This window comes from Saccostrea echinata, unplaced genomic scaffold, assembly GCF_033153115.1.
Source record: "Saccostrea echinata isolate AGI-Se365-2 ecotype Australia unplaced genomic scaffold, CSIRO_AGI_Sech_v1 ptg000034l, whole genome shotgun sequence".
Taxonomy (NCBI): domain Eukaryota; kingdom Metazoa; phylum Mollusca; class Bivalvia; order Ostreida; family Ostreidae; genus Saccostrea; species Saccostrea echinata.
This window is the reverse complement of record NW_026889783.1, coordinates 2,505,483-2,522,500: the sequence shown is the minus strand read 5'-3', so window position 1 is coordinate 2,522,500 and position 17,018 is coordinate 2,505,483. Positions and strand designations below refer to the sequence as shown.

Sequence of the window (17,018 nt, the reverse complement as noted above, 5' to 3'; positions counted from 1 at the left end):
CAAAGGTGTAAGCCAAACCATTCACTGCCACCCACCATAAGTCTGCTAATTAATCATATTCAAATGTACGTTTCATGAACAATGGCCAACTACGAGCCTTATCCTGAGGTCTGAATTTGGACCCAGGTGGCATGAGTGGAAAACCTTGGTAGAAGGCTAGCCGTTTCCTCCTAGATGTCAGAAGTAAACCAGAAGATTTTTTGAAAATGTAATTCCGTTTTCAATATATGTACAAGATTTGCTTGAAAAGTTATTTGCTTGCCTGTGCTATTAATAATACATGTACTATACTCCCATTTGTCACTATATCACAAATTTAATACGATTCTCTAGGTGTCAATCATAACAGTATTTTCACTATTTTGGATGAGGTTTACGAAAACATGGTTGAGGGAAAATATTTCTTGAATCTCACCTCCTGCATTTGGCATTTCTGCCAGTAGACTGCAACTGAATTTTTTTTTACAAGATGAAAAACTATATGTAAACTTCCTGCATTTACCAGTTTAATTAATATTTAGGGCATGCTGAATTTTTTGTATACTGTATTTGAGGGGGGAGTGATGAGGCCCTGCACTTGATTTTCAAGCACCTGCTGGACTTCAGCTGAAACAAACTTGTAAGCCTTCTTGGATGGCTAGTGTTTTTAGCTCACCTGAGCCAAAGGCTCAAGTAAGCTTTTCTGATCAAAGAGTGTCTCTCTGTCATCTGTTAACTTTTCACATTTTTGACTTCTCAAGAACCACTGGGCCAATTTCAACCAAACCTGCCACAAAGCATCCTTGGGTGAAGGGGATTTAAGTTTCTTCACAGGAAGTGCCAAACCCTCTTTCAAGGGAGTTAATTAAGAATTCATCAATGGGAACCTAGGGGAGAAACACAGTGCAAGTAGTACCTTACCCAGTCCCCATCTCTAGATGACAGAGAATATTTAAGTACTATGTGATACTAGTATACCCTCTGACAGAGCTGTCTTAATAATCATTCCAATCATTAACTCAGAGTAAAAGGAAAATCTCCATATATATCTTGTAAGAACCTGATGCAAAGTGCAAATAAAAACCAAGAGACCGAAAATCCACATGTATCTCGTAATACAGACACACAAGGTCATAATGTCACAGACATCACAAAATGCAGTGTACTTCATTATTTTAATAACCCCTGATATTTAAGTAATACATGTATACACAAAATACATAGTGCCATTATGTATGAAGAAGTTTTAAAACTGATCAATCAACTCAAAAAATGATCAATCAATATTCATAAATGCAATGATTCATTTTATGCAATGTACCGGTAATAATTAAAATAATAGAATTCACACTAGTTTTAAACTTGGGAATATCACAGGGAAATACACAACCAATGTGGGTTACTTTCGCCTGTTCTTGAGACTTTCTAGGTACATTCCCAGTGATTTCTGAATGGCATCCTTTGTGATGTAATCCCTGAAATAGCCTATATCTTCTTCTTTCCTTTTAATAAGTTTTTCTATTGTTGGTCGCCTGGCTTCGGTTTTACTCAACTGTCTTGCAAAAGCTAGAAAGTAAGAAATATTTAGAATTGTTTAATAAAAATATATATGTGAACTGCTCTACAAAATTTGAATGAGATATTGTTAAAATATTTAAATCAATATTTTATTAAAAAACATATGGATGTCAGGAGTGAAACCAAATATGGTAAAATTGGATCCCTTGAAAATCTTAGTATTATTTAAAAGACAACTTACTACAATATATCAAACTTCTAATTTGGCTTAGATTTGAAGAAGCGACTACATTGACAAAAAAGCAATTTTTTCTTAACATTGCATTATATTTCTTTCATATTAAAACTTTTCAAACCAGAATTGAGATACCTGATAATCAATATTAAATAACAATCAAAAAGGCAATTTTTATGCATTTGTCAATTCTATTGTCGCTTTAGATATGAAGTAGCACTGAGGACCAATATGGTGCGTGGTTTATACATGTATCTGTCATTGTTTGGCCTTTAATGACTTGGAAACAGATCTTTTTGTGATCACTGATCCGAAAACATTAGGTTTATACATTTTTTGAAGAAACATATCCATCCTTCATGATATGAAATGAGGACTTTTTAACCTCCTTCAGTACTTACCTGGAATTTTTAACCTCTCCCGGTACTTACCCGAAATTTTTAACCTCTGTCAGTACTTACCTGGAATTTTTAACCTCTCTTGGTACTTACCACAGATTTTGAACCTCAGTCAGTACTTACCAGGAATTTTTAACCACTGTCAGTACTTACAAGGAATTTTTAACCTCTGTCAGTACTTCCCAGGAATTTTTAACCTCCTTTAATACTTACCAGGAATTTTTAACCATCTCTCCATTTCTAGCTTGGCAGCATTAAGTACTTCTTCTTGTGGAACAACTTTGTCAATAAGGCCAATATTTAAGGCCTCGTCTGTCTTGAACAGAGTGCCTAGCTGAAGGGCCATTTCTGTTTGTCTGAAACCTACTGTGTTAAACATTACATCAACAAACCTGTAAAAAAAAAATTTACTGAGAAAGGTGATTAGATTAACGGCTTGAGTTATCTTTCTTTGCACAGAAAAAATACATACCAGAATGGTGCTACAATTCCCTGAAAAATGAAAACAGTTGCAATGTTTCAATAATTCCAGGACTTTAAAAGCCTACTAAAATGTAGATATATCTTGAACATCCCTCTTAAATCCTTTTGTTACCTGATACTGATCTATGATAGCTATAAGGATCAAATACATAACATTGTATGATTTTTGAGGTTTATTTCTAATATTAAACAAAACAAGTATATATATATAGAGAGAGAGAGAGAGAAAATATTTTTTTTTTAATTTGTTAGAATAATCTAGTAAATAAACTTACATACCAGCTGTGTTTCATTTAGTCCGATGGTATAGTTAGGTGCCATTATTCTGTAGTCACAACTAATAGACATTAGACAACCACCTGCTGGGCTGTGTCCCTGTCAAAGTTCAAACAGAGTCATGTGTGCCAGGGGGAACAGTGTGCAAAAAGTATAAAGGCAGAAAACTTAAAAATTAACCTGTCAAAGTCATACCAGAGTCATATGTGTGTAAAAAGTATAAATGTAGAAAAATTGTCAATAATCCTGGCAGTTTAAAAATATGCATAAAACACAAACTCATACTCATTTTTAGAATTTGAAAATGTAGGAAATTAACTGACATTAATTGCTGCTATGGTAACTCGACTCATTCCATAGAGTTTGATCCACATGTCCTGGAGTGTTCGCCAAAACTCCTGTAGCCTGTCAATGTCGGGTTGGTACATCTCAGTGATATCGAGACCTGCACTAAATATCTTAGGAAGGTCCTACAAAACACAGTATTGTTACACTGAATATCTTACTAGCAAGATCCTACAAAACACAGTATTGTTACACTGAATATCTTACTAGCAATGTCCTACAAAACACAGTATTGTTACACTGAATATCTTACTAGCAATGTCCTACAAAACACAGTATTGTTACACTGAATATCTTACTAGAGAGGTCCTACAAAACACAGTATTGTTACATTGAATATCTTACTAGCAAGGTCCTACAAAACACAGTATTGTTACACTGAATATCTTACTAGCAATGTCCTACAAAACACAGTATTGTTACACTGAATATCTTACTAGCAATGTCCTACAAAACACAGTATTGTTACACTGAATATCTTACTAGCAATGTCCTTCAAAACACAGTATTGGTACACTGAATATCTTACTAGCAATGTCCTACAAAACACAGTATTGTTACGCTGAATATCTTACTAGCGAGATCCTAAAAAACAAAGTATTGTTACATTGAATATCTTACTAGGGAGGTCCTACAAAACACAGTATTGTTACACTGAATGTCTTACTAGGGAGGTCCTACAAAACACAGAATTGTTATACTGAATATCTTACTAGAGAGGCCCTACAAAACAGAATTGTTACACTTACTAGGGAGGTCCTACAAAACACAGAATTGTTACACTGAATATCTTACTAGGGAGGCCCTACAAAACACAGTACTGTTACACTGAATATCTTACTAGGGAGGTCCAACAAAACACAGAATTGTTACACTGAAAATCTTACTAGGGAGGCCCTACAAAACACAGTATTGTTACACGGAGTGTCTTACTAGGGCGGTCCTACAAAACACAGTATTGTTACACTGAATATCTTAGGGAGGCTCTACAAAACACAGAATTGTTACACTGAATATCTTACTAGGGTGGTCCTACAAAACACAGTATTGTTACACTGAATATCTTACTAGGGAGGTCCTACAAAACACAGTATTGTTACACGGAATGTCTTACTAGGGCGGTCCTACAAAACACAGTATTGTTACATTGAATATCTTACTAGCAATGTCCTACAAAACACAGTATTGTTATACTGAATGTCTTACTAGGGAGGTCCTACAAAACACAGAATTGTTATACTGAATATCTTACTAGCGAGATCCTCTAAAACACAGAATTGTTACACTGAATATCTTACTAGCGAGGTCCTACAAAACACAGAATTGTTACACTGAATATCTTACTAGCGAGATCCTACAAAACACAGTATTGTTACATTGAATATCTTACTAGCAAGGTCCTACAAAACACAGTATTGTTACACTGAATATCTTACTAGCAATGTCCTACAAAACACAATATTGTTACACTGAATATCTTACTAGCAATGTCCTACAAAACACAGTATTGTTACACTGAATATCTTACTAGCAATGTCCTACAAAACACAGTATTGTTACACTGAATATCTTACTAGCAATGTCCTACAAAACACAGTATTGTTACACGGAATGTCTTACTAGGGCGGTCCTACAAAACACAGTATTGTTACATTGAATATCTTACTAGCAATGTCCTACAAAACACAGTATTGTTACACGGAATGACTTACTAGCAAGGTCCTACAAAACACAGTATTGTTACATTGAATATCTTACTAGCAAGGTCCTACAAAACACAGTATTGTTACACTGAATATCTTACTAGCAATGTCCTACAAAACACAGTATTGTTACACTGAATATCTTACTAGCAATGTCCTACAAAACATAGTATTGTTACACGGAATGTCTTACTAGCGAGATCCTACAAAACACAATATTGTTACATTGAATATCTTACTAGAGAGGTCCTACAAAACACAGTATTGTTACACTGAATATCTTACTAGGGAGGTCCTACAAAACACAGTATTGTTACACTGAATATCTTACTAGGGAGGTCTTACAAAACACAGAATTGTTACACTGAATATCTTACTAGGGAGGCCCTACAAAACACAGTATTGTTACACTGAATATCTTACTAGGGAGGTCCTACAAAACACAGTATTGTTACACGGAATGTCTTACTAGGGCGGTCCTACAAAACACAGTATTGTTACATTGAATATCTTACTAGCAATGTCCTACAAAACACAGTATTGTTATACTGAATGTCTTACTAGGGAGGTCCTACAAAACACAGAATTGTTATACTGAATATCTTACTAGCGAGATCCTACAAAACACAGAATTGTTACACTGAATATCTTACTAGCGAGGTCCTACAAAACACAGAATTGTTACACTGAATATCTTACTAGCGAGATCCTACAAAACACAGTATTGTTACATTGAATATCTTACTAGCAAGGTCCTACAAAACACAGTATTGTTACACTGAATATCTTACTAGCAATGTCCTACAAAACACAATATTGTTACACTGAATATCTTACTAGCAATGTCCTACAAAACACAGTATTGTTACACTGAATATCTTACTAGCAATGTCCTACAAAACACAGTATTGTTACACTGAATATCTTACTAGCAATGTCCTACAAAACACAGTATTGTTACACGGAATGTCTTACTAGGGCGGTCCTACAAAACACAGTATTGTTACATTGAATATCTTACTAGCAATGTCCTACAAAACACAGTATTGTTACACGGAATGACTTACTAGCAATGTCCTACAAAACACAGTATTGTTACATTGAATATCTTACTAGCAAGGTCCTACAAAACACAGAATTGTTACACTGAATATCTTACTAGCGAGATCCTACAAAACACAGTATTGTTACATTGAATATCTTACTAGCAAGGTCCTACAAAACACAGTATTGTTACACTGAATATCTTACTAGCAATGTCCTACAAAACACAATATTGTTACACTGAATATCTTACTAGCAATGTCCTACAAAACACAGTATTGTTACACTGAATATCTTACTAGGGAGGTCCTACAAAACACAGTATTGTTACACTGAATATCTTACTAGGGAGGTCTTACAAAACACAGAATTGTTACACTGAATATCTTACTAGGGAGGCCCTACAAAACACAGTATTGTTACACTGAATATCTTACTAGGGAGGTCCTACAAAACACAGTATTGTTACACTGAATATCTTAGGGAGGCTCTACAAAACAAAGTATTGTTACACTGAATATCTTACTAGCGAGGTCCTACAAAACACAATATTGTTACATTGAATATCTTACTAGAGAGGTCCTACAAAACACAGTATTGTTACACTGAATATCTTACTAGGGAGGTCCTACAAAACACAGAATTGTTACACTGAATATCTTACTAGGGAGGTCCTACAAAACACAGAATTGTTACACTGAATATCTTAGGGAGGCTCTACAAAACACAGAATTGTTACACTGAATATCTTACTAGGGTGGTCCTACAAAACACAGTATTGTTACACTGAATATCTTACTAGGGAGGTCCTACAAAACACAGAATTGTTACACTGAATATCTTACTAGCGAGATCCTACAAAACACAGTATTGTTACATTGAATATCTTACTAGCAAGGTCCTACAAAACACAGTATTGTTACACTGAATATCTTACTAGCAATGTCCTACAAAACACAATATTGTTACACTGAATATCTTACTAGCAATGTCCTACAAAACACAGTATTGTTACACTGAATATCTTACTAGCAATGTCCTACAAAACACAGTATTGTTACACTGAATATCTTACTAGCAATGTCCTACAAAACACAGTATTGTTACACGGAATGTCTTACTAGGGCGGTCCTACAAAACACAGTATTGTTACATTGAATATCTTACTAGCAATGTCCTACAAAACACAGTATTGTTACACGGAATGACTTACTAGCAAGGTCCTACAAAACACAGTATTGTTACATTGAATATCTTACTAGCAAGGTCCTACAAAACACAGTATTGTTACACTGAATATCTTACTAGCAATGTCCTACAAAACACAGTATTGTTACACTGAATATCTTACTAGCAATGTCCTACAAAACATAGTATTGTTACACGGAATGTCTTACTAGCGAGATCCTACAAAACACAATATTGTTACATTGAATATCTTACTAGAGAGGTCCTACAAAACACAGTATTGTTACACTGAATATCTTACTAGGGAGGTCCTACAAAACACAGTATTGTTACACTGAATATCTTACTAGGGAGGTCTTACAAAACACAGAATTGTTACACTGAATATCTTACTAGGGAGGCCCTACAAAACACAGTATTGTTACACTGAATATCTTACTAGGGAGGTCCTACAAAACACAGTATTGTTACACGGAATGTCTTACTAGGGCGGTCCTACAAAACACAGTATTGTTACATTGAATATCTTACTAGCAATGTCCTACAAAACACAGTATTGTTATACTGAATGTCTTACTAGGGAGGTCCTACAAAACACAGAATTGTTATACTGAATATCTTACTAGCGAGATCCTACAAAACACAGAATTGTTACACTGAATATCTTACTAGCGAGGTCCTACAAAACACAGAATTGTTACACTGAATATCTTACTAGCGAGATCCTACAAAACACAGTATTGTTACATTGAATATCTTACTAGCAAGGTCCTACAAAACACAGTATTGTTACACTGAATATCTTACTAGCAATGTCCTACAAAACACAATATTGTTACACTGAATATCTTACTAGCAATGTCCTACAAAACACAGTATTGTTACACTGAATATCTTACTAGCAATGTCCTACAAAACACAGTATTGTTACACTGAATATCTTACTAGCAATGTCCTACAAAACACAGTATTGTTACACGGAATGTCTTACTAGGGCGGTCCTACAAAACACAGTATTGTTACATTGAATATCTTACTAGCAATGTCCTACAAAACACAGTATTGTTACACGGAATGACTTACTAGCAATGTCCTACAAAACACAGTATTGTTACATTGAATATCTTACTAGCAAGGTCCTACAAAACACAGAATTGTTACACTGAATATCTTACTAGCGAGATCCTACAAAACACAGTATTGTTACATTGAATATCTTACTAGCAAGGTCCTACAAAACACAGTATTGTTACACTGAATATCTTACTAGCAATGTCCTACAAAACACAATATTGTTACACTGAATATCTTACTAGCAATGTCCTACAAAACACAGTATTGTTACACTGAATATCTTACTAGGGAGGTCCTACAAAACACAGTATTGTTACACTGAATATCTTACTAGGGAGGTCTTACAAAACACAGAATTGTTACACTGAATATCTTACTAGGGAGGCCCTACAAAACACAGTATTGTTACACTGAATATCTTACTAGGGAGGTCCTACAAAACACAGTATTGTTACACTGAATATCTTAGGGAGGCTCTACAAAACAAAGTATTGTTACACTGAATATCTTACTAGCGAGGTCCTACAAAACACAATATTGTTACATTGAATATCTTACTAGAGAGGTCCTACAAAACACAGTATTGTTACACTGAATATCTTACTAGGGAGGTCCTACAAAACACAGAATTGTTACACTGAATATCTTACTAGGGAGGTCCTACAAAACACAGAATTGTTACACTGAATATCTTAGGGAGGCTCTACAAAACACAGAATTGTTACACTGAATATCTTACTAGGGTGGTCCTACAAAACACAGTATTGTTACACTGAATATCTTACTAGGGAGGTCCTACAAAACACAGAATTGTTACACTGAATATCTTACTAGCGAGATCCTACAAAACACAGTATTGTTACATTGAATATCTTACTAGCAAGGTCCTACAAAACACAGTATTGTTACACTGAATATCTTACTAGCAATGTCCTACAAAACACAATATTGTTACACTGAATATCTTACTAGCAATGTCCTACAAAACACAGTATTGTTACACTGAATATCTTACTAGCAATGTCCTACAAAACACAGTATTGTTACACTGAATATCTTACTAGCAATGTCCTACAAAACACAGTATTGTTACACGGAATGTCTTACTAGGGCGGTCCTACAAAACACAGTATTGTTACATTGAATATCTTACTAGCAATGTCCTACAAAACACAGTATTGTTACACGGAATGACTTACTAGCAAGGTCCTACAAAACACAGTATTGTTACATTGAATATCTTACTAGCAAGGTCCTACAAAACACAGTATTGTTACACTGAATATCTTACTAGCAATGTCCTACAAAACACAGTATTGTTACACTGAATATCTTACTAGCAATGTCCTACAAAACATAGTATTGTTACACGGAATGTCTTACTAGCGAGATCCTACAAAACACAATATTGTTACATTGAATATCTTACTAGAGAGGTCCTACAAAACACAGTATTGTTACACTGAATATCTTACTAGGGAGGTCCTACAAAACACAGTATTGTTACACTGAATATCTTACTAGGGAGGTCTTACAAAACACAGAATTGTTACACTGAATATCTTACTAGGGAGGCCCTACAAAACACAGTATTGTTACACTGAATATCTTACTAGGGAGGTCCTACAAAACACAGTATTGTTACACGGAATGTCTTACTAGGGCGGTCCTACAAAACACAGTATTGTTACATTGAATATCTTACTAGCAATGTCCTACAAAACACAGTATTGTTATACTGAATGTCTTACTAGGGAGGTCCTACAAAACACAGAATTGTTATACTGAATATCTTACTAGCGAGATCCTACAAAACACAGAATTGTTACACTGAATATCTTACTAGCGAGGTCCTACAAAACACAGAATTGTTACACTGAATATCTTACTAGCGAGATCCTACAAAACACAGTATTGTTACATTGAATATCTTACTAGCAAGGTCCTACAAAACACAGTATTGTTACACTGAATATCTTACTAGCAATGTCCTACAAAACACAATATTGTTACACTGAATATCTTACTAGCAATGTCCTACAAAACACAGTATTGTTACACTGAATATCTTACTAGCAATGTCCTACAAAACACAGTATTGTTACACTGAATATCTTACTAGCAATGTCCTACAAAACACAGTATTGTTACACGGAATGTCTTACTAGGGCGGTCCTACAAAACACAGTATTGTTACATTGAATATCTTACTAGCAATGTCCTACAAAACACAGTATTGTTACACGGAATGACTTACTAGCAATGTCCTACAAAACACAGTATTGTTACATTGAATATCTTACTAGCAAGGTCCTACAAAACACAGAATTGTTACACTGAATATCTTACTAGCGAGATCCTACAAAACACAGTATTGTTACATTGAATATCTTACTAGCAAGGTCCTACAAAACACAGTATTGTTACACTGAATATCTTACTAGCAATGTCCTACAAAACACAATATTGTTACACTGAATATCTTACTAGCAATGTCCTACAAAACACAGTATTGTTACACTGAATATCTTACTAGGGAGGTCCTACAAAACACAGTATTGTTACACTGAATATCTTACTAGGGAGGTCTTACAAAACACAGAATTGTTACACTGAATATCTTACTAGGGAGGCCCTACAAAACACAGTATTGTTACACTGAATATCTTACTAGGGAGGTCCTACAAAACACAGTATTGTTACACTGAATATCTTAGGGAGGCTCTACAAAACAAAGTATTGTTACACTGAATATCTTACTAGCGAGGTCCTACAAAACACAATATTGTTACATTGAATATCTTACTAGAGAGGTCCTACAAAACACAGTATTGTTACACTGAATATCTTACTAGGGAGGTCCTACAAAACACAGAATTGTTACACTGAATATCTTACTAGGGAGGTCCTACAAAACACAGAATTGTTACACTGAATATCTTAGGGAGGCTCTACAAAACACAGAATTGTTACACTGAATATCTTACTAGGGTGGTCCTACAAAACACAGTATTGTTACACTGAATATCTTACTAGGGAGGTCCTACAAAACACAGAATTGTTACACTGAATATCTTAGGGAGGCTCTACAAAACACAGAATTGTTACACTGAATATCTTAGGGAGGCTCTACAAAACACAGAATTGTTACACTGAATATCTTACTAGGGAAGGCCTACAAAACACAGAATTGTTACACTGAATATCTTAGGGAGGCTCTACAAAACACAGAATTGTTACACTGAATATCTTACTAGGGAGGTCCTACAAAACACAGAATTGTTACACTGAATATCTTAGGGAGGCTCTACAAAACACAGAATTGTTACACTGAATATCTTACTAGGGAGGTCCTACAAAACACAGTATTGTTACACTGAAAATCTTACTAGAGAGGTCCTACAAAACACAGTATTGTTACACTGAATATCTTACTAGGGAGGTCCTACAAAACACAGAATTGTTACACTGAATATCTTACTAGGGAGGTCCTACAAAACACAGTATTGTTACACTGAATATCTTACTAGGGAGGTCCTACAAAACATAGAATTGTTACACTGAATATCTTAGGGAGGCTCTACAAAACAAAGTATTGTTACACTGAATATCTTAGGCTCTACATGTACAAAACACAGAATTCTAAGGGAGGTTATACAAAACACTGAATTGTTACACTGAATATTTTAGGGAAGCCACGAAAACACTAAAAATCTTAATATGAAGACTCTACAAAACACAGAATTCTTAGGGAGGCCCCTACAAAACAGAAACACTGAATATCTTTTGAAGACTCTACAAAATGCAAATTGTAACACAGAACATCTTATGGGGCTTGCAAAACACAGAATTGTTACACTTTTGGGTAATTTTACAAATATTTACATTTTAATTTATTATACAAAGGAAACAAATTATTTATAAAGTCTCCATTCAGAACGCCATGATTGAAGTGAAACTCATGTTAAGTCAAATTTGAACTTGGTGCAGATATTTTTCAATGGAAAAATTGATCATCCAAGAGAAAGTCATTTCAAATAAGATATTAGCAAACATAAACAAATTTAAGATTCATACATATAAAAAAAAAGGTACAGTCAAGCACTTAGGTTTCCAAGCAAATAATCCAGATTAATGAAGAAACCAGTTAACAGGAACCCGATAGTTATGTCTAGCAGATGTAAATTATGTTTTCTGAATATTTCGTCCAGAAGGTACTGGATCCAGATTACCAAGGCTCCACTGCATCAAAATCGTCACATCAAAATTTTGACCTTGAACTTTGACCAGGTGACTAAAACATCTGTAGTTGTCTTTCCTTAGCCAACCTTCATCTGTTTAGTAAATATGAAGTCAGCAGATTGAAAGCTACTTCAGTGATCACGTTACATAAGTGTTAGACAGACAGATAGACAGAAGGACAGAGAACACTATCTTAATGTAGGGCACTTCCATTATCAACACATACCAACTTAAACCAATACCTGGGCTTGAAAACTTGGACCCAGGGGCCATAAATTTCACATTTGGTAAAGGGCACATTGATGATTTTTTTTAAGATTGCCTTAATTTTGATGGTTTTCTCCAGTCCTTTATATTACCTTCAGAAATGATGATGATGAGTTTGGTCATCACTTTCTTTCATGTGTGGATAAAATTTACTTATCAAAAAACACATCTAATATGTTATGTACTCTACCTGTCAAATGTGACACAGAAGCATGTAACTTACTGATGTGATAATGAGTCCTTTACATTGTTTGTCATTTTCAACTTTTTCCAGAGCAATGTTGATTTCCGTTAAAAATTCCAAGTTCAGACTGTTTACTGGTGGTTTGTTCATTGACAAAACTGCTATTCCTGTAAGTAAACAATCAAAATATTATAAATGACTGAATTTTAACAAGAGGCCCACAGGCAACAAAGCTCACCTGTGTCACTTTTCGCTTTCTGACAAATGTAGATAAATGTAACCCTGTATGGTTTGTCATGTGCTCAGTTTCACCCTTTTACAGTTGCAAATGTTTATAAACATGATAAAATCTTTCTTTATACAGGGGTTTACAGTTGTGATCATTGCAGAAAAAAATACCCCCACCCCCTCTTTCATTTGAAATAAGTAAGAAACTATATATTCCATTTACATCACAGGAGAGTTACAAGTACACTTTAAAAATAATAATAAAATTAAAATTCAATACAAGTCAAATTCATACAGGTATGATTCAAAAGTACCGGTATAAGAAAACTGAGCACACATGAGCTTATACATATGCATGGACTACAAATCAGAAACGTGGACAAAAAATCCTGAGAAAATGAGTTATATTACTAAATACAAAATATATACATATTAGGGATGGCAATGAATATTCGAACATTCGAATATTCATTCGATGAGTTGATATTCGAATATGAATTTAAGATTCGAATATTCGGTGTTTTTCAGATTTCATAAAAAGAAGTACTGTGGTTAATAAATTTTGATTAGAACAGTACTGGAATCATCCCTGTTTAATTTACTAGCGATCGATTTCGATCGCCTGATTTCTTTCACTACTTTCTTAGCTTATAAATCTACTAAAGAACGTATTTTGTTTTGAGTAAGGTGTTAAAGAATTGTCAGTAATGCTTTAAGTATAATACAAAACGTACTTTCATAGTTTTTATTAGTTAGATACGATCGGATCTAGAATCGAGGACAACAAATGAAATTTAAGAATGTCTAAATGGCGTGAAGAGTATACTTATCAAAATAAAATTAATTGATCATTGAATGAATGTCCGATAGAATTAATCTGTAATTAATATTGTAAAGGGCTTAATTTCAGAATGAGAATGTAAATTACTTGACTATCTCGGGTTGAACATAATTATGAATTTTATATTAATTATCGGGAAATTAGTTAATTACCTAGGAAAATTGTCTATGGAAATATTTTTTTACATTGTATCAAAGATTATAATCATATCTCTTATCAGGCAGATAATTGTAATTTATTACACATACTGAAATCTGAACAGTATACCGTTACGACTATCTTGCCTTTGGTAAGACGACTGGTTCCTCAGTTGGAGCTACTATAAATACACGTTTCATTTGTTAAAATTATACTTTTCTACATTTAAATCAATTATTTATTTCAAACATTGGCAAATATCAAATGGAATTTCTTATTGTACACCTACAAAAGTCTTCATACAATTTTACTATCAATATAAGCATACCTACGCTAAACCTTTCATGAGAGTAGGATGATGCATATTTAAGATTAAACAGATTTTATTTATTTTATCAAATATTCGAATATATTCGAATACTTTCACTGAATATTCGAATATGAATTATTTACAAAATTGACATCCCTAATACATTATATAAATAGTGCACATTTTTTAGGGTAACAGTTGAAATTGACACCCCTCGGAAAACCATTGTCAACCGACGCGTCAGCGGAGGTTGACAATGGTTTTCCGAGGGGTGTCAATTTCAACTGTTACCCTCAAAAATGTGCACTATTTATTTTATTATACTGAATGTCTTATTGATTTCGTATCTCATAAAAAAAATTCAGTGATCGTCGTTAAGTTCACGCTTAGAAAGCTTTCAAACTCCGCTTCTATTTTTCTCAATAAGAAAGCTTCGGAAAAGATTTACCAACCTCTTTATTGTTTGTTTGCTACTCAAAAAGTTCTTTATCATCTAAAGTGTGCACTCGCAAGTATGTTTCGTATGTCGTTTGTTGTTTTCAAGTAAGCTACATCGGACGCAAGCTTTAAATGACGTTGTTTATTGGGCTTCTTTCAAACGCACAACCGACATTTTGAGAATTCTATGGTGAACCGTACGCGCATGATTTGAACGCATGTGATATTTTCGTAATGTTACCCGTTGTCAAGTGTGTTGCTATCGCTGAGGGTAACATTACGGATTGTTAAATGCGTCTAAACCAATCATATTTTAGTATTTAACATGAAAGTATAATAAATATATATATCTGCATACATATATTTTGGTCAAAGCGTCCCCTTCATTTTTGTCAAAGCTCCCCATAATATAATTTTACAGGTAATTGATGTAAATTGATGTAAAAATACCCCGTCCCCAAGTATTGGTCAAAGCGCCCCCTCATTTTGGTCAAAGTGCCCCCTAATATAATTTTACAGGAACATTCTCAAAACTTTCTTTTATGATAAAAACATTTCTGTATCTATATCAAATAAAACAAACAAACAAAAGTCAACCATAATTTGGAAACTTTTCTGAGAGATTATCCAGTATATAATATTATGCAATAATTGGGTTTAATAATTAGATTTTGAAGTTCAGAAAGTCAACTTTGGGTTTAAATTTTTTTCATTTTTTCTTCAAAATAATGGCTCTTATTGAGAAGGCCCCCAGGTGGCAAGAGCTGGGCAACGGTATCAATATCCATTTTTTTTAGGGGGGAGGAGGATAATTAATTGATACCGACGAACGTTCTCATTTCTTTGGAAATGTTTTCTATAAAATTATTCAAACTTAGTTAATATTAATCTCTTATATTTCATGGGTCATGCTGAACAAACAAAAGAAATAAATAGCATAAATTAGTAAAGGGACCAAATTTAGGGGGCTTTTTGCAAACAAACATTCTATAGAATATCTAAGGGGTGCTTTGACCAAATAAAGGGGCGCTTTGACCAAAATCGGGGGGGAAGGAGGGGGTTGACCAATGTTTGGTGACGGTTTCGAAACAGAATTTTTCTATAAAATTATATTACGGGGCGCTTTGAACAAAATCAGGGGGCGCTTTGACCAATAATTGGGGGGGGTTTTGTAACATCATTTTACTGTAAATTTTTTTAGGGGGCACTTTGACCAAAATCAGGGGGCGCTTTGACCAGTTTGGTTTTGGTAGGGGCGCATTGACTGGATTTCGTTGACTCAGGACCCCTGAAGTTGTGAGGATGTTTATATACTTATTTTTAATAATTTTGTTAAACTTAAAAAAACTTGGACAGGACACTCTGAGATGGATTGGCAGATGGGAATATAAAATTTAAATTTTATGTGGCCTTATTCACGACTTATTCATTACCTGTTTTACTGTCCACATTGAAGTCCAGTGTAGACCCAGCCCCCGTGACATTCCTTCTGCAAACTCTGTGTAAAGGAACATTTTTTCTCAAGCACTGCCGGGCCATACAATAGCCTATGAGAAAAGTGAAATACAGTCATGCAGCTCTTCAACTGTTCAAACATCTTCAATCTGTAAAGTTCTAGATATTAGGCTATAAATAAGATAATTTTTCAGTCCCTTTTCCTGAATCAGTTTCATTTTTCTAGATCAATGCAAATTACAAGTAATATTTCATGGATTTTGTCATCTTTATTTTTTAATATATTTAATCAAATAAATTTTATTATTGACAGTAACCCCGGTCGCTGCATTTAGCAGACTTGGCTCCAAGAGCCATTCTGACCTTTAACACTGTTTACTGAGGTGAGAGTTTAGAATAGATACTGTATTTTTGCTGGAAAATCATTGAAATGCGTCCTCCCAATGGTATACCATGGCTAAGACATGACATGATTACCTGAAGTAACAAGCCCGAGTCTCATCTTGATCAACCAGTGTCTAGAACAGTGTAAATAGAACCTATCGTGTCAACTCTTGCGTGTTATGAGAGTAATCTCCCTTAGAAGAGAGCACTAACTACGTCAATCTTCTTAATAATTAAAAATGATAGTATATGTACTTTGTTAACAGGTTAATGCTAAGAATAGGGATA

General features: G+C 34.3%; 1 protein-coding gene across 1 annotated transcript; it reads right to left on the bottom strand.

The window, feature by feature from the left end:
- Window positions 1-1,137: 1,137 nt before the first annotated feature.
- Window positions 1,138-16,905, bottom strand: LOC133199373 (enoyl-CoA delta isomerase 1, mitochondrial-like). The gene is made up of 8 exons (XM_061335180.1): window positions 16,824-16,905; window positions 16,325-16,438; window positions 12,976-13,103; window positions 3,213-3,359; window positions 2,893-2,988; window positions 2,603-2,622; window positions 2,344-2,522; window positions 1,138-1,545 (listed from the first exon to the last, which is right to left on the bottom strand). Exons 1-8 carry the CDS (start codon window positions 16,846-16,848, stop codon window positions 1,379-1,381), a joined length of 876 nt encoding a protein of 291 aa, XP_061191164.1. The 5' UTR covers window positions 16,849-16,905; the 3' UTR covers window positions 1,138-1,378.
- Window positions 16,906-17,018: the final 113 nt, after the last annotated feature.